We start from the raw sequence: 23,864 nt of genomic DNA, 5'->3' as shown, positions 1-23,864 counted from the left end.
TCTAAAAGTCAAAAGGTAATTGGAAATGATCGGAATGACTTGAATGGTTTGAATTGCAATTTAAATTATGTGACAGCAGTTTTTTCCGTACGCGGGCCTCTCACTGTTGTGGCCTCTCCCGTTGCGGAGCACAGGCTCTGACGCGCAGGCTCAGCGGCCATGGCTCACGGGACCAGCCGCTCCGTGGCATGTAGGAACCCGTGTCCCCTGCATCGGCAGGCGGACTCTCAACCACTGCGCCACCAGGGAAGCTCCAGCAGTTTTAATATAGCGGCCAAAGGGAAATACATTTTTAGTTTTCTATTTAGATGTTAATTTATATACCTAGTATATTAATTTGTTATTTGTTGTTAAATATTTTGGATGCCATTTTTGATAATTTACCATTAGAAGATTTATATGCCTATGTATATATTCTTGGATGTAAAACTGACACTACCAAAAATAACCTCCAATAGTTCATAAATATTCGGCAGTGTTAATATCATGCTTACAATTTTGAGAAATTTCTCTTTTTGTCATCATCTTTGCTGAAAGTAATATCGCTTTGTCTAATAGTTGGGTTTTTTTTTTCAGTAAACATTTATTGAGTGCCTACTATGTGCCAAGCATTGTTCCAGGTCTAGGGAAACATTGGTGAACAAGATAGACAAGTTCCTTGCTCCCTTGAAGCAGTTGATAAGCTCTCAGGGCTGAAAAGTAGAGAAAGTTTGTTGCAATTGTTTGAGAAGTAAATGGCCACCAGTGTCTGTTGCTACGATTTTGGCATACTTCTGCCATGTCTAGCCCACACAGAAGCTTGTGTCTCTGCAGAGTGCTTCAGGCATGTTTGCATAGGGGATTTAAATACAGCATTCTACCGACTGTTCTGGCTTCTAATTTGTTTCAAGGGACAATTAAAAAGGTAGACGTGATTTATGAATCTCGAAAAGTTTGAGTCTGGTTTTCTTTCCATTCTTTTCTGGCTCTTGAGATCGACTAGAGAGCTTTGTTGATAGTCTACAAGTTCAAGATCAAAAGATAGGAGGTGGCGGTAACTCTGGGAAATAAATTTCCTTTCTTGGTTCAATTCTCCTGAATTTTAGTTTCATGTAAACTTTTAAATTAAATTTAGTCAGTTAAAGGTTAACTCCCAATCCAATGGGTGGTTCTTAATCCTGGGATTATGGTATACTTGTGCATTTATATTTGCTTTAAGGTGTGATTGTATATTATTTTGTTAAAGTCTTGAAATTTGAGACTATTAATAGTGGCTAACATTTGAGAGCATACTACTTTTCTCAGCAATCTATATATATAAACTCCTTTAATATTCATAATAATTCTTTTATAATGATCCCCATTTCACAGATGAGGCAATGGAGACATATAGGAGTTAACTAACTTACCCAAGATCACACAGCTTGTAAATGGCAGAGTCAGGGTTTGAACCTTGGCAGCTTGCTCTAGAGCCTGTGCTCATAATCTCTCTCATATGTGAGGCTATCATCGTCCTGGTTAGTAGAGATGATGCTGATATGGCCTCTAGAAGCTAGCACCTTCCAAGACTAAACACAGTTGTTGGACTCTGGTGCTGCCTTAGTATTCAAAGAAGTGACTTATTCTTTCCTCCCCCATCTCCCCCAATCTGATTTTCCACAAAATGCAAAATAACCAATTAATATCTTTATTTTAGGGTTCAGAGGATACTGTTTAAAATAAGCATAGGTATGAGGAACAATTGAGAAGCCATTTAAGGCTCTGACTAGATTGCAGGTGTTAGAGCCAGACCAGTATAATAACTTCAAGTCCTAGCTTAGTGACTTACTTGTTGTTTGATTCTCATTGAGCCTTTTTAGGGTTTTCTCATTTGTAAACAGGGGAAAAGAGTGACCTTGAAGTGCTGTTGGAAACATATGAAATCATCCATCCATCCATCCATCCATCCATTATATAACTAAAACAGTAGATAAGAGATTAAAAAGTGATAGGGTTTCCATTTTATTTTATTTTATTATTTTTTAAGCTTTTAAAAAATTATTTTATTTATTTTTGGCTGTGTTGGGTCTTTGTTGCTGTGTGCAGGCTTTCTCTAGTTGCGTTGAGCTGGGGCTACTCTTCGTTGCGGTGCGCAGGCTTCTCATTGTGGTGACTTCTCTTGTTGCAGAGCACGGGCTCTAGGCATGCAGGCTTCAGTAGTTGTGGCTCGTGGGCTCAGTAGTTGTGGCTCGCAGGCTCTAGAGCTCAGGCTCAGTAGTTGTGGCACACAGGCTTAGTTGCTCCACGGCATGTGGGATCTTCCCGGACCAGGGCTCAAACCTGTGTCCCCTGCGTTGGCAGGCAGAGTCTTAACCAGTGTGCCACAAGGGAAGCCCGGGTCTCCATTTTAGATAGCATAGCTAGGGAAGACCTCTCTGAGGATGTGACATTTGAGCAGAGATTGACAAGAGAGAAGAAGCAGGCCATGTGACAGCCTTGGTATTGAACATATAAGACCCAGGGAATGGCAAGTGCAAAGGACCTGAGGTGGGAATATGCTTGACATGTTTGAGGAGGCTCGTATGGCTTCCTTCAGCTTGCCCTGCAAGCAAGGAGGGTGGTGATAGGAGATAATGTTGGAGAGATAGGCAGAAGGAATGCATTGTAGGGCAAAGTAAAGACTTAGAGTAAAAGCCAAAGTATGATGGGAAAGTTGGAGGGTTTCGAGCTGTGATATGACATGCTCAGATTTACATTATACAGGATGATATATGTAAAGAGTAAGGGGATTGCAGTAGATCCTCAATATATGGTAACTGCTACCACTTATCTAGGTTGTGTAATAGGCATGAGTGGCTAGTTACAGTAGCCTTAGCTCTGCCCCTCCCTAGTCATAAGTCAGTTTCCTGATCTGTGAAATGAGGATAATAGTACCCACCAGAAGACTGAGAGGGTAAAATAAGTTAACATGTCTAGCTCCTAGAACACTGCCTGGTACATAATGGGGAATATGTGTATTAATACTTTTATTAATTAATGATATGCCTTTAAAATGATTTAATGTTTTATTCTTTTAAATGTATGTTTTCCCCCTAAGTATAAGACTAAGAACATAAGTACAAGAGTAATTTGCCATACATGTAACCCAGAAGAATTTTACTACCTGACCTATTATCTGCCACTAAAGTAAGTGAGAGTTGGTTAGAATTAACCATTTGTCAAGAACTGTATTCTGTCATACCTAGAGAAAAAAAAATGAAGTGCAGTAAGTGAAAGAGTCTTTCTGTATAATCCTGCAAGATCACTACAATTTTGGTTACTTAGGGTAGTGTAAAGAATGACATGGATGATTTCGATTCATTTCATAAATGTTTATTGAGCAACTTTTATATGCAGGCTCTGTGCTAGGTGATAGTGACATAAAACCTCCCTATTCAGTGTGTCCTGGGGACTGGCAGCCTCAAGCCCAACTGGAAGCTAATTAAAAATGCAGAATCCCAGGCTTCACCCCAGGCTTAAGAATCACAATTTTAACAAGATCCTCAGGTGATCTGAATGTGCCGTTAAGTTTGAGAAGTGCACGCATAAAGATCAAACAGTTAAGAAGACTCTTGTCTATGAGGAACTCATAATCTATGAGGAAGCACAAAGCTTAGCAAATTCACGTATAAATGATATGTGCCTTCATATGGTTTAGGTACAAATATTCTCTTAAGGGGTGGCCATTTCTAGACCAGTGGTTCTCACATTCGAACCACCCCAGAAAGTCTGATTTTTAAAAGTGGTCTGGGCAGAGTCTGGAACCAGTATTCTTTTAAAAGCTCCCTATGTGTGCAAACATGTAAGAAGGAGCATAGGTTGTTCTGGGAATTCTTTTTAGGTAATTTTTTAGTAGAGCTTAAGGTTGGGATGAATGACTGAGGGAGAGGTAAGAGATCAGGAGGGAAGGGTGATAAAGATGATGAGGAAAGATAAAGGCTTTACATTTCATGCTTGGTGAGGAGCCATAATAAGTTTTTAGGCAGGCAAAGTGCATGTACAGATTTTCTGTTGAATGAGTTCTCTGGTGGATGATGTGATGGATGGATTTATTGATTCCAAAGTGGGAACTGAGGGGGGATGGGTAGGTTTTTTGTTATCGTTTTGCTTGCTTTTTTTAATAGTCAAGTTTATTAAAGTATAATTTACATATAGCAACATTCATCCTAAATAGTGTGTAGTTCTGTCAAACAACATATAGTCGTGTAACCACCCACCACAATCAAGATATAAGAGGAGTGCCATCACTCCAAAAAATTCCCTTTGTACCCCTTGTAGGCAGTCTCTCCTCTTACTCTCATATCTGGCAACCATGGAACCATTTCCTGTCCCTAGAGTTTTATCTTTTCAAGAATGTCATATAAATGCAATCATATAGTATATAGCCTCTTGAGTGGCCTCTTTCACTTAGCATAATACGGTTTAGATTCATCCATGTTGTAGCTTCTATCAGTAGTTCACTCCTTTTTATTAATGAGTAATATTCAGGTGTATGGATGTAGCACAGTTTGTTAATTTGTTCTTAAAGTGTGTAGAGAGGAATAACATTGATAGCTGTCAGCTCAACTAACTTATACTGTGTGGTGTGCAGTGATTCTTTTTTTTTTATTTTTCCAGTGATTCTTAACTGTTTTGAAATTAAGGAACTTTTTTTTTGAGCAACTGGTCAAAGTTGTGGATTATCTAGATAAAAGCATAAACTTAAAATATTTCTCATAAAATTCAACCCTCCCATGCACCCATAGAGGAGCCCAGCCTAGGAGCAGTGGGCTCCTTGAGATAAAAGCAAGAAATACTGGCGGCTAGGAGACTATTGATCAGGAGACTATTAAAATATCTAGGTAAGAAATGATGTGAATTTATACCAAGTCAGTAATAGGAAGGATGAAGAAAGGAGTAGTTGAGTATTTAAGTGAGAGAATTAATAGAGTGGTGACTGATATAATGGTAGAAGGTTAAGAAGAATTTGAAGACATGCCAAGTATTCTAGCCTGGGCAATTTCAGAATCCATTCACAGAAGGAGGGAGTGTAGGAGAAGATTTAAGTTAGGGCAGTATAATGAATGCTATGTGACTCTTATCTAAAATTACTGTGTGGTGAAAACTACTTACTGAATAAACCTATAGAAGTACTGCCTTATTATTCTCCTGCCTCCATCCCCCCAGGGTCCTACCTGGTATATGGCAAACTGAAACAGCCTTTTGACCAGTATGTATTATCTACCTTAATACATCCCCTTTGTACTAGATTTGACTGATATGAGCCAACCACAGGTAGTGTTAGAAATGGTAGTATTAAAGAGTAATTAATAACTAACACTCCTTTAACCATCCAGATTCTAAATTGAATATGGAATAAAGAGTTGGCAGGCAGAGGCCAAAATACCAGTTTTATGGTGGGTACAGTGAACCTTAAAGAATGTGGCTTACATCTATGGGCAAGTGAGATTCCTAACACCAAATTCTTGGGTTGGAAGGTTTACCCACTCAGCATCAGGAGTGGACCAGAGAAAGTCTTTTTCCCTCTTTCCAAGGGCAGAACCTATCCTAGGCAGAATGAGTAGAACCTGACAACCCAGGGGAAAAGGGATTGATTGAAGGAGGTGAGGCAAGTTCAGAAATGTTATGCTAATTGTTGTCCTTCTACATAGAAGGAAACATCAGGAGCAATAATGAAATATTCTGTTCTTAGAAGACAGAAATGTCATCAAATACTGAAACATCTCAAAATAATGAAAGATGGTCAAATATTCTTAAGAAAGAGTCATGGGGAATCAGAAAGGAGGTGAGGTGTTTTTTTTTTTAAGATTTGTGTATTGTGTAGTTTTTTTAAAATTAATTAATTTTTATTTTTGGCTGTGTTGGGTCTTTGTTGCTGCCCGTGGCTTTCTCTAGTTGTAGCAAGCGGGGGCTACTCTTCGTTGCAGTGTGCGGGCTTCTCATTGCGGTGGCTTCTCTTGTTGCAGAGCACAGGCTCTAGGCGTGCGGGGCTTCAGTAGTTGTGGCTCATGGGCTCTAGAGCGCAGGCTCAGTAGTTGTGGCTCACGGGCTTAGTTGCTCCACGGCATGTGGGATCTTCCTGGACCAGGGCTCGAACCCGCGTCCGCTGCACTGGCAGGCGGATTCTTAACCACTGCGCCACCAGGGAAGTCCCAGGAGGTGAGTTTTTGAATATACTAATTCCAAGAATCCAGTAACCCTATGTCAACACAAAGGGACACTGTGCATAATCCCAAAATATCCTGTTTGTGAAATGTACAGAAGGCTCTTGTGTTTTTATCTTTAAGCCCTACTACAGTATGACTGAGCTCTTGTGAAGATGCCTCAATTCTTGCTTCTCACTTTATTCCTTATAAGTAGAGGCAAGTGTAGATGTTATATGCCTTATGATGATGATACTGGCACATACATTCACATATGATCCACAGGGTCATACAGGATTGCTATTTTTCCGGTGCTGTTAACTATAAAAGTTTAGCCTTTGAAACAGTTGACTGAATTTAGGATCTCAAATACTGAGCTTCAAAGATATTTAGGTGTTGGTTGGACCAACTCTGAGTTTTTAGCTTGGTAAAATAGCACCACATTTTTGGAAGTTGCCTCAGATCACACAAGGAGCTAATGGAGGATGGGACCACTAGAGCCCATGTATCCGATTTCTTGTTCCTATACCCTCTTTAGAAAAGAAGGCATTGGGAAATAAACCATCCTCTGGCCAGACTAGATCCCATTGCTCTTGGCTAGATTAACAGTTGGACAGGGAAAAATAACTGGGTTCAGCTTGACTTCCACTCTTCAGTGTCTTAAATAATACTTTAAAATTTCTATAATAACGGAAAAATTAAGCTCTCTGAAAATTTAAGTGTGATACAAATCTTGGCATTTTATTCATTTCATAGAGGAAGAATCTGAAGTTACTGTGACATTGAGAGGCCCCAAATGCTTAGTCTATGTTTGAGTCATGTAACTGGCACTAATTAAATTTTTAAAATGTATATTGAACCCTCTAAAGCTGGACATGCAACAAACTGTATTCAGAGAAGAGCAGGACATGAGTTGAAAGCCTATACCTACCTGCTTTATCCTTCATTATCACATGTTAAATACACATTCTTTTTGACTAAACCTAAAAAGTTGAGTAATCCTGCTCATGTAAATTTGGCATTTTGTTAATTCTCATATATAATATTTTAAACAGTTTCTGAAAGAGTGTAAATTATTTTTCTAATTAATTTAGGTCAGTCTCATGTGCTCCTTGCAGAAAACACGGGGGAAAAATTAATTTTAGGTAGAGTTTACATCAACCAAAGTCCTACCATTCAAAGATAACCCTTGGTAAAATTTTGGGATATTTATATGTGTGTATAGCATGTTTTTTCATTTCATTACAACGGGAATATATGTTCACCATAGAAAGTTTAGAATCTATAAATAAATAGAAGAAAATAAAAATCACAATTTGAGAACTGCTTCAGTAAATATGCCATAATTTTAAAAAACTACTCCTCTACTTCTGAACATTTAGGGTGTTAGTATATAATATTTTAAGGATGTAAATGATACATTGGTTCTGTAAAAATAACTATTAGCTATTAAACCTTAAGGAAAAATAAGTATGCCATGTCTTGACTTCTCATATTTGGAGAGTTTCAGGAGGACTGGATTAGTCAACAGTTTTAATTTGCCAAAGGTTTAATGAACTGAGACTTGCCAAAGACCCCTGCATTTAGCATAGGGAGGAAGAGTGAGTAGCAGCTAGATTGTAGGGGCTAAAGAAGTTAGGAAAGAAAGGCAGAACATATAGACTACTTGTCTGTACCATGTGTCTGTGAATGGCAAATAAAAATAAGAATAGCTTGGGGGCAGGGCTCAGAATTTGGGCACCAGGTTCAAAGAAGAGTTATTGTAGTGATGAGTGGAAGTTTTCAAATAAGTGAGGAGGTTACTAGTGGAGAGAGAAATGATGCTATGGGGTAATCGTCGTATCTCCATTCTTTCCAGGCTTAAAGATATTATTCACTTAGAGACTTCTGACTGCCCTGTGGATCTCAGGGCCACTTATAGTCACTAGGCATTCATTCAGCAAGTATTTAATGAGTAGCTTGTAGTGTGAGTGCTGGGGAGACAACCATAAACTATAGACAACATAAATAAGACATGTTTCCTTCCAGGCCTAATAAGTGAATATTTTACTGGTAGAATTAGAACTCTTTTCTTTAGCATCAGAAGCCACATTAGAAGCACTCATGCTGGTTCTGTCTTAAGTCATTTTTATGGGCCTGATTGTTGTTTTTTTTTAATGGCGTGGTTTTTGGAGTTCTGCCTCCTGAGTTCTTGCTCTGTAATTTACAACATATATAATTGTGAGCAAGTTACTTAAACTGAATCTTCTACTCTGTCAATGAGCATAATAATACCTACCTATTAGAGTTGTTCTAAGAATTAAGTGGATAATAAATGTACAGTATGGAAGTTAATACCTGGTACATCATAAGCTCTCAATAAATATTAGCTGTTGTGACGAAGAAGACGATGGTGCTGACAGTGATTCCTTGGATTTCTGGTTTAGTCTTTTCTACCTAGTTCATCTGTGCAATTAATATGACATGGCAAAAACAATAGAGATAGACATTAGGAAGTAAAATAGTAATTGATTTGAAGTGGGTGGGATCAAAACAAGTTGATTTGGCCAGTCCCACCCATTGTTGGAATCATGTCTTCCAAGCATTGATGGCTTTTGGAAAGATAACTTGGTCTCATGGAAAAAGCATTAAACTGTGTCATTGGTCTTGGATTTTAATTTGAGCTTATTAATTCATTTGTTATTAAAAGAATTAATATATGTAAAGCACCTAGAGCAGTGCCTGGTACACAGAAAGCACTGTATAAATGCTTTTATCACTGCAAACTGTTACTATTCATTCATTTGTTCTTTCCTTCATCTAACAAATAATTAGTGAGCCTGCTAGCTGCCAAGTTGCCTGCTAGACATGGTGGGTAGAGGGTGAACTAGATAAATGGTTGCCATGATGAAGATAAACTTCTAGCAAAGGGGAGATCTGCTATTCTTGGTCAGGTCTCTAAGCCTTTCTGGGTCTTAAGGTCTTCATCAGTAAAATAAAGAAAATCCTTTGGGCTCTAAAATTTCAGCATAGTATTGTCCTATCACGCCATTTACCTGACCTTCCAAATGTTTATTATTTATTTATCCACTAAATACCTATTGATGCCTACCATGTGTAGGCACTATGCTAGGTGCTGGGAATTATAGCAGTAACCAGAGCAGACACAGTGCCTGCTCTCAGGGACCATTAAGTCCAACACACAAGACATACATTTTGTAGGTAATTGTGAGATTGATTAGTGTTACTAAGGGCAGAATGTTAGGTTTATGTTATTGATTTGTGTAACAGAAGCTAAAAATGGATACTGTTTTTGATAGAAGGGGTATTATAGAACATTAATTTAGCTGCTTTTCCTCCCATTTTGTGAGTTCATATTTTCTTGTCTGCTTAAACAGGGGCGGTTGGACATCATGGAGACAACTTGGTGGAGAAGATCCTTTCAGTGCTTCCCCAGCTTCCGGGCCACACCAATGATGTGATGGTTAACATGGTGGAGCTCACTGCACTCCAGGCCGAGGAGGAGAATCAGAATATGGTTGCACCCGGCTGTCTCGCACAATCCAAGTAAGATGTGTAGTTTTTTCTCTCATCCTTTTCTTTCTCTTCCCTTTTCTTTCTCTTGTAGATTGTTCCTGTAGAAAGGAAACGAAGAAGAATCAGTCTGGTTGAAAAATTCATAGTGGATAGCATTTAGAAAAAAGAATTTTTTCTTAACTTTGAAATAACCATATTCATTAAACAACGAAAGCCAAAAAGTATGGAATTTTATAGAGGTGTCATTTGGATGTAATATAAACTTGTTCCCAGGGTCAGCTAAGTGAGTCAATTTACGCACCCACAGACAGCTTCACATGGAGTTGAGGCTAGGCTTACTCAATTTCTCTTTCCCAGTTGACTTTTCCACATGACTAAAATACTGCCCACATAGCTCTGAAACAGTGCCATCTTTTTATGTGTAAATGATATACTCTTGGGCATCAGTGTGAAATGTTTTTATTTCTACTTATACTTTTTTACATGCTTAGAGAACCCAGAGAAAGAAGATGGGGTACTTTAGGTTATGCAGAGTTCCAAAAATAAAAGAATATTTCTTCAGAAACATGACAATAAAAAGATACAATAGGTACCTTTTCTACTTTGTCCTTCATCAACAGTTCTTGAGAAAAAAAAAATATTAGAAGAGAAAAAATGTGTGAGTATCCGTTTCCCTTATCTCCAAGTTTTAAAGTTTTAAACAAAACAGGGCCTTTCAGCCTTATAGTTTCCAATCTTAACAGTAACAGATACATTTGGAATTTCCTATCATATTTGGAATGAATTTCCAGCTCCTGAAGTTTTCAGCTTTTTTGTAGTTAGTTAATGACATTTACTGGATGCCCAGTGTGTATGGGCCAGTGTGGGAAGAAAAAAGAAAGTTCTGTACCCTGTCTTTTTTGTATGCTTATGCACACTTTAATAAAAGCAAAGGCCCTGTGCTCATTTTGGCAACATATATACTAAAACATAGGCCTAAGGGCTTGAAGCTATGCAAACCTAGAAGTAATTATGGTTGGAAATATTTTTAGCTGCTCAGAGGGCCATTCAAAAGTTAATTATTAAGGACTTACTATGAGCCTTACGCTGGAGTAAGTAATATGAAGGACATAGAATAATATAAAATGTCATTCTTGCCTTCAAGGAACACTTTTCTTATTCTAGTCATGATTTAGATACAGGTACAATTAAAAACCGGTAGAATGATATGAAATCAAGACTCATGTGTCTACTACAGATTATAATTCCTGTAAGTGAAGTAACAAGTTAACGTGGTCTTTGTAGATCAGGGTGGGCTTTGTGGAAATGGTGGTGCTTGATTCAATTATGTCTTGAAGGATTTAGAAAAGGAAAGAGGGCTAGCATGAGCATAGGTGTGGAAACAAGAATGGTCAGGGCCTAATGTGATAGATTGTGAGGAAAAAGGACGTCTCACTGGACACCACTGCCATCAGCTCTATAACATTTTTCGGGACTTACTGTGTGCCAAGCACACTTCCAGGCATTTTACATTTGGGAAGTCATTTAAGTTTTAAAATAACCCAATGAGATAGGTGTCTTTATTCCATTTTACAGATAAGGAAGCTGAGGCAGAAAGACATTAAGTAACATAGCTAGCAGGGCTTGGAGTTAGAATTTGAGCCCAGAATGTTTGATTTCTGAGCCACTGTCTTAACTTATATGCTGTGTATGCAGGGGCCAGAGAAGCTAGGCTCATGAATAGCTATAAAGAGACATGAGAGAGAAAAATAAGGTTACTTCATGATTTAATTTGGGGAGGCCTATTTGTTCAACATAATGGTTACACAAACAACAGAAATCAGTTTTGGCTAATTTCAGCAAAAAGGGGATTTATTAAAGGGGATTGGAAAGCTAATAGAATCAAAGGAAGAACTGTTAATCAAATTTTGTAAAGGACTATACAGTTCCAGGGGCCTAGGGGGCAAGAACTCAGGAAAAGCTCTTCAAGGCACTGACACCAGAGAGACTGAATTTTAACTGCTTTCTGTCTTGAGTCATTCTGCTTATGAGTCAGATTCCAGGGGAAAAGGCAAGATTGGCCTACCTTGGGCCTTGTGGTCACCCTTTGCCCAATGGGGGTCGGGAGCAGTTCATACTGACTAAGAGTTGTGTCAGGATCGGATGGCATGGCAGAGGGGTGGTTCTCCAAAGGGAAACTGAAACATTTATCAGAAGAAAGGGTAAAGGATACTGGGAAGGCAGAAACAGTAAATGCCCCTTAATAATAACAGCACACACTTAAAGAGGAACTTACTGTGTAACAGGCATGGTTCTGAGCACTTTATGTATAGCAACTTATTTAATGCTCACAACATCTCTATGAGGTGAGTTCTACTATCCTCCCCTTTTATAGATGAGGAATGAGGTTAAGTAACGTGACACACACAAGTGATGGGGGCCTATATTTGAACCCCGGCAGTTTGGCTTTAAACTCAGTGCTTACTGTTACCCTATGCCACCTCCACAGAAGCCTAAGATAGTTACAAAAGGAACATGTGAGCTCCCCAGAGAAGGTGGCAAAAGAGAGAAGAGTTGAATCCATCTTTTTTTTTTTTTTTTTTGCGGTACGCGGACCTCTCACTGTTGTGGCCTCTCCCATTGCGGAGCACAGGCTCCGGACGCGCAGGCTTAGCGGCCATGGCTCACGGGCCCAGCCGCTCTGTGGCATGTGGGATCTTCCCAGACCGGGGCACGAACCCGCGTCCCCTGCATCGGCAGGCGGACTCTCAACCACTGCGCCACCAGGCAAGCCCTGTGTTGGGTCTTAGTTGCTGTGCGCGGGCTTTCTCTAGTTGTGGTGAGCGGGGGCTACTCTTCCTTGCGGTGCGCGGGCTTCTCATTGTGGTGGCTTCTCTTGTTGCGGAGCATGGGCTCTAGGTGCACGGGCTTCAGTAGTTGTGGCACACGGGCTCAGTAGTTGTAGCTTGTGGGCTCTAGAGCACAGGCTCAGTAGTTGTGGCACATGGGCTTAGTTGCTCCATGGCATGTGGGATCGTCCCGGGCCAGGGCTCGAACCCGTGTCTCCTGCACTGACAGGCGGATTCTTAACCACTGTGCCACCAGGGAAGTCCTACAAGTAATATTTTGATTATGGCCAATTTATTTAACCTTGACGCCTCAGCATTCTTTCTACCCCAAGCTTAGTCCAAGGCTTAAACCAAAGCAGTCTTGGAATCCCATTTTCCTTGCCAGTGGTTGCTTTAGAAATGGGGAGGCAAAAGAAAAGTCTTCTTAGGGTTTCTTGGTCAAGTTTCTTTGCTTTTGAGAAGAGATTCAAGGAAGAGACACACTTTCCCTTTCCTCTTACACTTCTCCCCCAGCTCCTCTGATGTATATCCTGAAACTGCGACAGACCTTGTTGCTCGCAACCAGAAGTTGAAGGTAACACACTGAAGGTGGTGTGGCCAAGGGTGCTACGGGCAAGAGCAGCAGTGGGTTACAGTGAGGTGTCTGGACCTCGTATTATGTAGGAGAGTATGTTTCCTTATTAAGTCAGATTGACTTGCTCTTGTCTACTACTTGCAACCAAGGTCATCCTAACTGACACATTTTCCGTACTTCAGCTATAAAATGAGGGCATTGGCTTAAATAACTTCTAAGGCTTTTCAGTTTAAAATAAAAATTCTTCTCAACTGAGTACCTGCTGTGACTCAGCTCTGCTTCTGAGCACTTGAAACTAAGTTCATTCATATGTATTTTCTACTCCTGGTCTTTGTTTTTAGTGGGTGCCTTTTTCTCTCATTAGACTATGAGCGAATGTTGCCATGGAATATGAGCTTTCAGTGCCATTCAGGTATGAGAGTGTGGTCATAAATGTCAGAGGAAGTGATGAGTTCTAGAAGGATCTGAAGAAAGCTTTAAGGAGAGCAAGTTTGGTGAAATAGTGAGACCAGAAGTCAGGTTGCCGATGATAAAGAGATAGGTAGTGAGAAAATTGTAACCAAATAAAAGCATGCAGCAATAGATGGGAGAAAAAAATGGTACTTTCTTTACAGTTGCTTTGAAGACTGAGGGAATTGTGCTGATTAATTTATTTGCAAAGAGATATTGAAATAAATTACAGCTGTCCTAGTGTATACTGTACTTTTGTCAAAATAATAATAATCACTACTATCACCACCCCCAGAAAGTTCTTAGTGAAATGAGTGTGAGGCTAAAAAAGTTAGTACTGAAATGCAAAACAGATGGGTGCTTGTCTGCAATGGAATAATCTTTAAAAAGCAAGTCTCCGACTAGGATTTAAATCTTGACAATCAAAATTTATTGCTAAAATAATTTTTATAAAAGGTTGTTTATAATTATAGCAATTAAAGTTACTGCCAATGCAGATGAAAAATTGATAACCTAAGTGCATTATAACATGGCTTTCTAGTTCCTGTCTATTGGTCCCTGGATTATGTGGAATATTTTGTCCAAGAGGAGGCAGAATCTTTTCTGTTCTTATGTTTTCCTTCTGTTGAACTGGGTTTCTATTCTCTGCCCCAGCTCCAGTCTCCTAGCCTATTACTTTTTCAGTTCCTGAAACACCCTTACCCGGATGCCTCAGGGAAATCCCTAAAAAAGCAATATTTTAAGTCCAGTTTTCTTGTTAACTTTTATGTTGGAGGTGGGAATGTTTTTTTCTTAGACCATAGAGCAATGGAATAAAAAGAGTAGATCTTGGAGTAAGAGACAAATGCAGCAGTGGTTTTACCCTAAACACTGATGAGCCAGTTTTTTGTTAACTTTCACATTGTTAAGTAACCTGATAATGGTGTATATTAAATCACTAACTCAAAGTCAAAAATCATTAAATTCCTGGGGGCTTCCCTGGTGGCGCAGTAGTTAAGAATCTGCCTGCCAATGCAGGCAACACGGGTTTGAGCCCTTGTCCGGGAAGATCCCACATGCTGCGGAGCAACTAAGCCCATGTGCCACAACTACTGAGCCTGTGCTCTAAAGCCTGCGAGCCACAACTACTGGAGCCCGTGCTCCACAACAAGAGAAGCCACTGCAATGAGAAGCCCGCGCACCGCAACGAAGAGTAGCCCCTGTTCACTGCAACTAGAGAAAGCCTGTGTGCAGCAACGAAGATCCAATGCAGCCAAAAATAAATAAATAAAAAAATTCATTTAAAAAAATCATTAAATTACCCCTAAACAGTGGTAATGTTTTTTCTTCTTTCCTTGGTTTCCAAATACCAATTAAATATTACTGTTAAAGACACTAACATTTTTCAGAGGGAAGAAAGGTAATTTTTATTAGAGAGGAATCAGAGATACTACTTTGATTTTGAATTTACCTGCAGGTAGAATTACTGAACTCAGATGGAAACATTAAGTAACTGTATATTTAGTGTTGACTTTGAGGTGAAAAGCCAGCACACAAGAGGGTGTGTCATCACATAGCAGTGTTATGAACGACCTTACTGTTGGTACAGACTGTGGGCATCTTCTCTTCCCCACTTGGACCTCCCTACAAAAATGACATTTTATTTTATTTTATGTTTTTCCTTTTTAAGTAAACATTGCAAAATGAGTAGGAGAAAGGCTTACCTCTTCTCAGCCTACAGCTTGCTATATTTAACTTTTTTCAAGGAATTCTAAAAATCATCTAGTCTCAGTTACAGGTTTAGAAAACAGAATTGATGAGTAATTTGTGGATGGTGGGGTGAAATAAAGCAGGGTTCTTTTCTGCAAATGAAGGGATAAGAGTGTCCACTAAGAAATAGTTAAATAATTTAGTATGCCAGAGACATTTAAGTTATATTTCTTGATAAAGAATTGTTTAAGAGTACTTTTCAGAATTTTTAAAAAATGCATGTTAAGAAAAGAAGGTTTGAAGGTAGAAATTCTTGTTCTACAATTGCTCACATACATGGTATTTGTTAGTTAAGGAATGTGCAGGCAATTCCCAGAATCTTGTTCATATTGAAAAATTTTAAATGATTTGTGGTCTCCCTGTTGTGAGAAGACTGAACTCTGGGTCATTGTGGCTTCGGGATCCATAATCTAAAGAAACTATGACTCCTTTAAATAAGGCCAAGAACACTCTGAAGTTAGTAGCTAAAATGGATAAGGAGGAATGGAAAGACTCATTACATTTGAATGACAAGTTCTTAATTAGGTTGATGTTCACTGCCAAGCAAAAATCCACCAGTTTAAAAATCTAACTCCTGGTGAGTTAGCCAACCACAGCCTTTATTGGGGTGCTTCTAAGTCTTATGTTATAGTATAGACCAGGGTGTATTCAACGGTGTGCCAGGATTGTCCCATAGCTCTGGCTATAGCTTCTCTCCTCTAACACCTGCTGGTATTCTTGTCTGAGGGCCCTTTTCCTTTCTTTTTTCACTCTGCGTTGTATTAACAGTGTCACACTGGTGATAGGGATGGGGGGCTGGAATCAACAAGGTGGGGGTAGGCATCCTTCTAACAAAGCTGGGAGGAGGATAAAGTAAGAACTAAGAACAAGGCAACGGTTTTAGCATTGAAAGAAGGCATTTTGGGGGCTGCAGGCAGATGAGGTCTGAAATCCAGGAAGTTTATTTGAATAAAACATCATGGGTGGAACTATGAAAGCAAATCCTCTGAGCATGTAAATGTGTGTTGTAGTTTTTGTTTTTGTTTTTTTTTTTGGCTGCATTGGGTCTTTGTTGCCGCGCGTGGGCTTTCTCTAGTTGCGGCGAGCGGGGGCTACTCTTCGTTGTGGTGCGCGGGCTTCTCATTGTCGTGGCTTCTCTTGTTGCAGGGCACAGGCTCTAGGCGCGCAGCATTCAGTAGTTGCAGCGCGTGGGCACAGTAGTTGTGGCTCACAGGCTCTAGAGCGCAGGCTCAGTAGTTGTGGTGCACGGGCTTAGTTGCTCTGCAGCATGTGGGATCTTCCCGGACCAGGGCTTGAACCCGTGTCCCCTGCATTGGCAGGTGGATTCTTAACCAGTGCGCCACAGGGAAGTCCTGTATTGTAGTTTTTTGGTTTTTATTTTTTTAATAAAATTTGTTTTCTTGCAAAGCAAGTTGAGATTTTTTTAAAAGTCTTTATTGAATTTTGTTACAATATTGCTTCTATTTTATGTTTTGGTGTTTTAGCCGTGAGGCATGTGGGATCTTAGCTCCCCAACCAGGGATCGAACCAACACCCCCTACATTGGAAGGTGAAGTTTTAAGCACTGGACCGGCAGGGAAGTCCGTGTTGTAGTTTATTTATCCAAAATATTTGTTAATTGACTACTCTGTGCCAGACACTTGATGAAGACAAGATCTCTGCCCTCATGGAACTTACTCTAATGGGGGAGACAGACAACAAACAGGTAAACAAGTGACTATATAATGTCAGGTGAGGATAAATGCTATGAAGCAAATAAAGCAAGGGAATCAAGAGTAACTGGGTACGGGGGGTGGTGAGGAGGGGCATGGAGGAGGTAGAAAAGGCCTTTCAGAGGAGATGTCTTTCAAGCAAAGATCTCAGTCAAGTAAATTGTAAGCCTTGTGGATATCTGGGGCTAAAACACTTCAGCCTCGGGAAAGGACTAAGTGTTCAAAAATAACTCATTGGGGTATTAATTTGCTTTCTGCTAATGGCTCGTGATGTTGAACATCTTTTCCTGTACTTATTTTCTATCTGCATATCCTCTTAGATAAAATGTCTCCACATCTTTTGCCCACTTTCTAATTGGAATTTTTTTTTAATATTGAGGTTACATAAGCCTTTGTCAGATAAGTGATTTGCAAATACTTTCTCTTAGTCTGTAGCTTGTCATTTCATCCTCTTAACAGGGTCTTTTCACAGAGCAGAAGTTCTTAATTTTGATGAAGTTCAGTGTATCAGTTTTTCCTTTTATGGATTGTGCTTTTGGTGTCAAGTTTAAGAACCCTGCCTAACCCTTATTTTCACTTCATTGAATCACTTTAGCACCTTTGACAAAAATCAGTTGAGCATATTTGTTTGGACCTATGTCTGGGTTTTCTATCCTATTCCATTTATCTGTATGTCTGTCTCTCTAGCAGTACCACACAGTCTTGATTACTATAGCTATACAATAAGTCTCAAAGTCAGGTAGACTGATTTCTCCATTTTAACTTCTTTTCAAAAATGTTTTTGCTATCTTAGTTCCTTTGCCATTCTATATAAAATTTAGAATAATCTGTATATATAAAAATATTGATGGAATTTTGACAGAAATTATATTAATTTATATAGCAATTTGGGGAGAGTTGACATCTTGACTGTTGACTCTTAAACTTATGAGAGAAATTTGGTATTTCTCTCTATTTAGGTTATCTTTGACATTTTTCATCAGTGTGTTGTACTTTTCAGTATACAAGTCTTATAGAGTATACTGTTTTTTTAAAAAATAAATTTATTTATTTATTTTTGGCTGCATTGGGTCTTTGTTGCTGCATGCAGGCTTTCTCTAGTTGCGACAAGCGGGGGCTACTCTTCGTTGTGGTGCTCAGGCTTCTCATTGCGGTGGCTTCTCTTGTTGCGGAGCATGGGCTCTAGGTGTGCGGGCTTCAGTAGTTGTGGCACGTGGCTCAGTAGTTGTGGCTCACAGGCTCTAGAGCGCAGGCTCAGTAGTTGTGGTGCATGGGCTTAGTTGCTCCGCACCATGTGGGATCTTCCCGGACCAGGGCTCGAACCCGTGTCCCCTGCATTGGCAGGTGGATTCTTAACCACTGCACCACCAGGGAAGTCCCTGTATACATGTTTTTGTTAGATGTATACATTAAATCTTTCATTTTTTGAGTGATTGTAAATGATATTGTAATTTTATTAGTGTCAACATGTTCATTGATAGTGTATAAAAATGTAGTTGATTTTTTAATGTTTATCTTATATCCTACAACCTTGCTGAATTCACTTATTAGTTCTAGGAGTTCATCTGTTAGCTTCCCTGGAATTTTCTGTGTAGATAATCATGTTATGTGCAAATAAGGTCAGTTTTATCTATTCCTTTATGGCCTGCAAGCTTTTTCCTTTTAGCCTTATTGCCCTGGCTAGAACTTCCAGCATTATGTTGAATAAGAATGGTGAGAACAGATATCCTAACCTTATTCCCAGTCTTAGGAGAAAGGCATCAGTCTTTCGTCTTTAAATATAATGCTAGCTGTAGGTGTTTTAAAAATGTTCTTTATCCATTAAGGAGGTGTGCATCTAGTTCTATTTCGCTGAGAGTTTTTTTTTTAATCATGAATGGGTGTTGAATTTTGTCAAAGTCTTAAAGATTTTTGCATTCATATTTATGAGAGATATTTGTAATTTTATTTTTTGTACTGTCTTTTTTTAAAATAGGGTAATACTAGCTTCATGAAATGAATTGAAAAGTATTCCTTCCTCTTTTATTTGCTGGAAGAGATTGTGTAGAAATAGTATTAATTCTTACATCTTTGGTATTCCCTAGTGAAACCATCTGGGACTGGAGACTTCTATTTTGGAGTTTTTAAATTCCAAATTTAACTTGCTCAATAGTTATAAGACTATTCAAATTATCTATTTCATATTGGATGAATTGTGGCGATATACTTTGAGGAACTGGTGTATTTCATCTAAGTTGTCAAATTTATATACACTCAGTCCTCTGTATCTGTGAGTTCCACATCTGTGGATTCAACCAACCATGGATTGAAAATATTGGAAAAAAAATTCCAGAGAGTCCCAAAAAAGCAAAACTTGAATTTGTCTTGTGCTTTCTGTCTTTAATTGGTGTATATAGATCATTTAAATTTAATGGAATTATTGAAATGTTAGGACTTGAGTATGCCATTTTAATTTTTGCTTTCTGTGTTTGTTATCTCTGTCTTTCATTTCTGTTTCTTTAATCTAACCCTCCTGTCAGTTAGTTGAACTTTTCTAAGAATTCCATTTGATTTATCTGTAGTGTATCTCTTTGTATAGTTTTTTCAGTGGTTGCACCAGTCGTTACATTTTTTATATACATAACTTATCACAATCTATTGGTGTTGTTATTTTACCTGTTTAAGTGAAATGTAGAAAGCTTACCATGCATTATTTTCCTTTACCGTCCTACACTTATAATCATCTTAATATTTCCTCTACATACATTTAGAACTGCATCAGTGTTAAAATTTTTGCTTCTGTTAGTTTAGAAAACTCAGAAGAAGGAATGCTTATTGTATTTATCTATATTTTTGCTTACTGTTTTCTTTCTTCATTATGTTTCAAGATTTCCTCTTTTTTCTTTCCTTTTTAGAGAATTTCCTTTAGCCATTCTTTTAGAATAAGTTTGCTGATGACAGAATCTCTTAGTTTTCATTAATCTGAGAATATTTTTATTTCCCCTCATCTTTTTTTTAAAGAAATTATTATTAATTTGTTTATTTTTGGTTGCATCGGGTCTTAGTTATGGCACGTGTGATCTTCGTTCTGGTATGTGGAATGCGGCGTGCAGGCTCTTCAGTGCAGTGTGCGGGCATCTCTCTAGTTGTGGTAGGTGGGTTTTCTCTCTCTAGTTGTGGCGGGCAGCCTCCAGGGTGCGTGAGCTCTGTATTTTTCGGTATGCGGGCTCTCTAGCTGAGGCGCATAGGCTTAGTTGCCCTGTGGCATGTGGGATCTTAGTTCCCTGGCCAGGGATCGAACCCACATCCTCTGCACTGTAAGGCAGATTCTCTACCACTGGACCACCAGGGAAGTCTCTCCCCTCATCTTTGAATGATATTTTCACTGCATATATTATTCTGGGTTAACAGTTTTTTTCTTTCAACACTTGAAAAATGTTGTGCCACTTCCTTCTGGCCTCCATGGTTTCTAATGAGAATCCACTGTCATTTGAATTGTTTTTCCTCTATAGTTAAGGTATCATTTCTCTTAATACTTCCATGATTTTTCCTTTGTCTTTAGTTTTGCGAAGTTTAATTATGATGTGTCTTGGTGTCGATTTCTTCGAGTTTATCCTGTTTGTTGTTCACTTAGCTTATTGTATCTGTAGGTTTATGTCTTTTGCAAATTTGGGAAGTTTTCAGCCATTATCTCTTCTTGTACCTTTTCAGCTCCACCTACTTTCTTCTTCTGAGATGCCAGTGATAGGTATATTAATTTCCTATTGCTGCTGTAGCAAATTACCACAAATTTAGTGGCTTAAAATAACACAAGTTTATTCTCTTGGAGTTCTGGAGTTCAGAAGTCTAGAATCGGTCTTGTAACCCTAAAATCAAGGTGTTGGCAAGGCTGGTTTATTCTGAAGACTACAGGGTAGGTTCTGTTCCTTGCCTTTTCCAGCTTCTAGAGATGGCCTTGGCATTCCCTGACTGGTAGCCACATCATTCTAATCTGAACTTCCATTTTCACATTGCCTTTTCCTCTGCCTCTGCCTCCTCTTGTGTCCTTATAGGGACTATTATTATTACATTGGGCCCACCTGAGTGGACTTTTTAATTGAAGCATTATTTATAAAATTGTGAAATGTACAAATGAAATCATATGGTATGTACTCTTTTGTGTCAGGCTTTTTTCGCTAAGCATAATATTTTGAGATTCACCACATTGTTTTTATCTCTTTTTAATGCTTTGTAGTACTATTCCATAGCATGAATATACCACAGTTTGTTTAGCTGTCTTAAACCTCGTCTGTTTCTGGTTTTCTACTATTATGAATACAGTTACTGTGAACATTCTTGAAGAAGTGTTTTGGGGGAGATACACTGTCATTTCTCTTTCATGTTAGTGGAATTGCTGGGTTGTACTTTCATTTCAGTGGAATTGCTGCATTATGGGGTTAGTATTTGTTTAGTTTTAAAAGAAACCACCAGATGTTTTTCTAAAGTGTTTTTACTACTTTACACTCTCACCAGCAACACGTATGGGTGCTGGTTGATCCACATTCTTGACAAGACTGTATTGTTCGTTGTTTTGGAATGAATTGTGTCTCCCTAAAATTTATATGTTGAGTTTCTAAACCCTAGTACCTCAGAGTGTGACTGTATTTGGATATAAGGCCTTTAAAGAGGTAATAAGTTAAAATGAGCCCCTTAAGGTTGCCCTTAATCAAATATGATTGGTGTTCTTATAAAAATAGGACATACATAGAGACACCAGACACAGAGAAAGGCATTATGAAGATGTAGTGAAAAAGGTGGCCATCTGCAAGGCAAGGAGGAAGGGCTCAGGAGAAATCACACCTGGTGTCACATTGATCTTAGATTTCTAGCCTCCAGAACTGTGAGAAAATAAATTTCTGTTGTTTAAGCCATCAATCTGTGGTATTTTGTTGTAACAGCCTGGGTAGACTAATACATCTATCATTTTAATTTTAGTCATTCACGGGGGCATGACATGGTATCCCATTGTGGTTTGAATTTGCATTTCCCTTAGGACTAATTATACTGAGCACTTTCTCATGTACTTATTATGTGGAGAAATTGGAACCCTCATACCTTGCTGTTAGGAATATAAAATGGTGCAGCAGCTATGAAAAAAAGTTTGGGAGTCCCTCAAAAATTAAACCTAGGGTTAATGTATGACTCAGCAATTCCATTCCTAGGTATATACACAGAAGAATTGAAAACAGGTATTCAAAGAAAAACTTATACATGAATATTCATAGCAGCGCTATTTCCAATAGCCAAAAGTTATAAAAAACCAAATGTTCATCAAAGGATAAATGGATAAACAAAAGTGGTATATCTATAAAATGGAATGTTATTCAGCCATGAAAAAGAATGAAGTACTGATACATGCTGCAGTGTGAATGAACCTCAAAAATATGATTCTAAGTGAAAGAAGCCAGTCACAAATGGTCACATATTATGTGATTCCATTTATATGAAATACCCAGAGTAGATTAATCCATAGAGATAAGAAGTAGATTAGTGGTTGTCGGAAGTGGGTGGAAAGTGACAGAGGAAAAGACTGCTAAATGAGTATGAGGTTTCCTTTAATACTGAAAATGTTTTGGAACTAGATAGAGGTTAATGGTTGTACGACATTGTGAGTGCAATAAATGCTACTGACTTGTGTGCTTCATAATGGTTAATTTTATGTTATGTATATTTCACATCATTAATAAAAGTAATTGAATAATGTAAGCCATGGTGAGAGATCCTTAAATAATCTCACATTTGGTTCTTTAATACACATTTAGGTTTGGTAGATTATATACTTGTTTTCTCAATACTTCAATTTCCCTCCTTTCCCTCTGGTTACTCTCCTGCCACCCCCAAGCAAGGCCCCCCAGGCAAGGCCTGGCATTATTGCTTGTTTAGGTCTTTGGTGTATAGGCTGAAGCCATGCTTTAAGAGGTAACACGTGGATGACATCTCTCTTTCTTTGTCTCAACAACTGGTAATGTTCAGCCTAAATCCTGGAGTGAAGATGAGACAGAGCAGAGCTCAGCCAACTCTTAGTAAACCTAAAACACGAGTGGAAATATACCTTTGTTGTTGTAAGCCTCTGAGATTTTTGGAGTCATTTATTATCACAATATTACCTAGCCTGTCTTGATTGAAACATCAGGTAATAAAATACCAGGGTGGTAGAATTTCAGGTGACTTTAATCTCCTTTTATATTTATGTATTGTTTGAATTCTTTTAAACATATCATTTATATATTCAGAAAAAAACAATAAAATTGTATTTATTGTGGAAAAATATTTAAAAGTTGAAAAATAATTAGGAGCAGTATTTTTGCTAGTAATCTTCCATATGTTTTTAATAATTATTCTTACTGATAAACTATAAACTCATATAAGTTACGAATTTCATTTTACAGAGTGAATGCAGTACCCTCAGCACTTTGGAATTTTTAATAAATTATGATTATCTGCGTTTATAATTCCAGATTTTTTCCCAAAGTGATATCAGTTTAGAATATTCAGTGTCTGCTTAACGACTCAGTTTAATCAAGTATTTTCTAAGGATATACCCTGGGCAAGACCTTCCTCTTATCTAACATTTTGCCCATTTTCATAACTGACAATTAAATTATTCTCTTTGGCAAAAGCACGGACCCCAGAGTTTTATTTTTTCACAACCTAGAGATTTTGGTCTTCTGGAGAGAAAACAGTATTTCATCAGGGTTTAGTGTGCATCAGAGATTAGCTATTTAAGTACTTAATTCAGTCATCCAAACAGTCCTTAAAGTGAGTATCATTTTTATTTTTGAAAGAAAAAAAATCTTCACAGAAGTTATTAACTTGTTAAAGCCTACAGAGCTGGCAAAGCTGTGCCCTGGATTTTGAGCCCAAGTTCTAATTACAG

The 23,864-nt window shown here is 38.4% G+C and overlaps 1 protein-coding gene across 1 annotated transcript in view; it reads left to right on the top strand.

The window, feature by feature from the left end:
- SCFD2 (sec1 family domain containing 2) overlaps window positions 1–23,864 on the top strand; it is a 393,166-nt gene that overhangs the window by 6,000 nt on the left and 363,302 nt on the right. Inside the window, exon 2 of the mRNA XM_030880530.2 lies at window positions 9,518–9,686. Within this exon, the coding sequence (XP_030736390.1) occupies window positions 9,518–9,686 (169 nt within the window). The remainder of the gene's footprint in view (window positions 1–9,517; window positions 9,687–23,864) is intronic.

The sequence above is a fragment of the Globicephala melas genome, chromosome 5, assembly GCF_963455315.2.
Source record: "Globicephala melas chromosome 5, mGloMel1.2, whole genome shotgun sequence".
Classification (NCBI taxonomy): Eukaryota; Metazoa; Chordata; class Mammalia; order Artiodactyla; family Delphinidae; genus Globicephala; species Globicephala melas.
The sequence above is the reverse complement of the archived record's forward strand: the minus strand, read 5'-3'. Positions and strand labels throughout refer to the sequence as shown.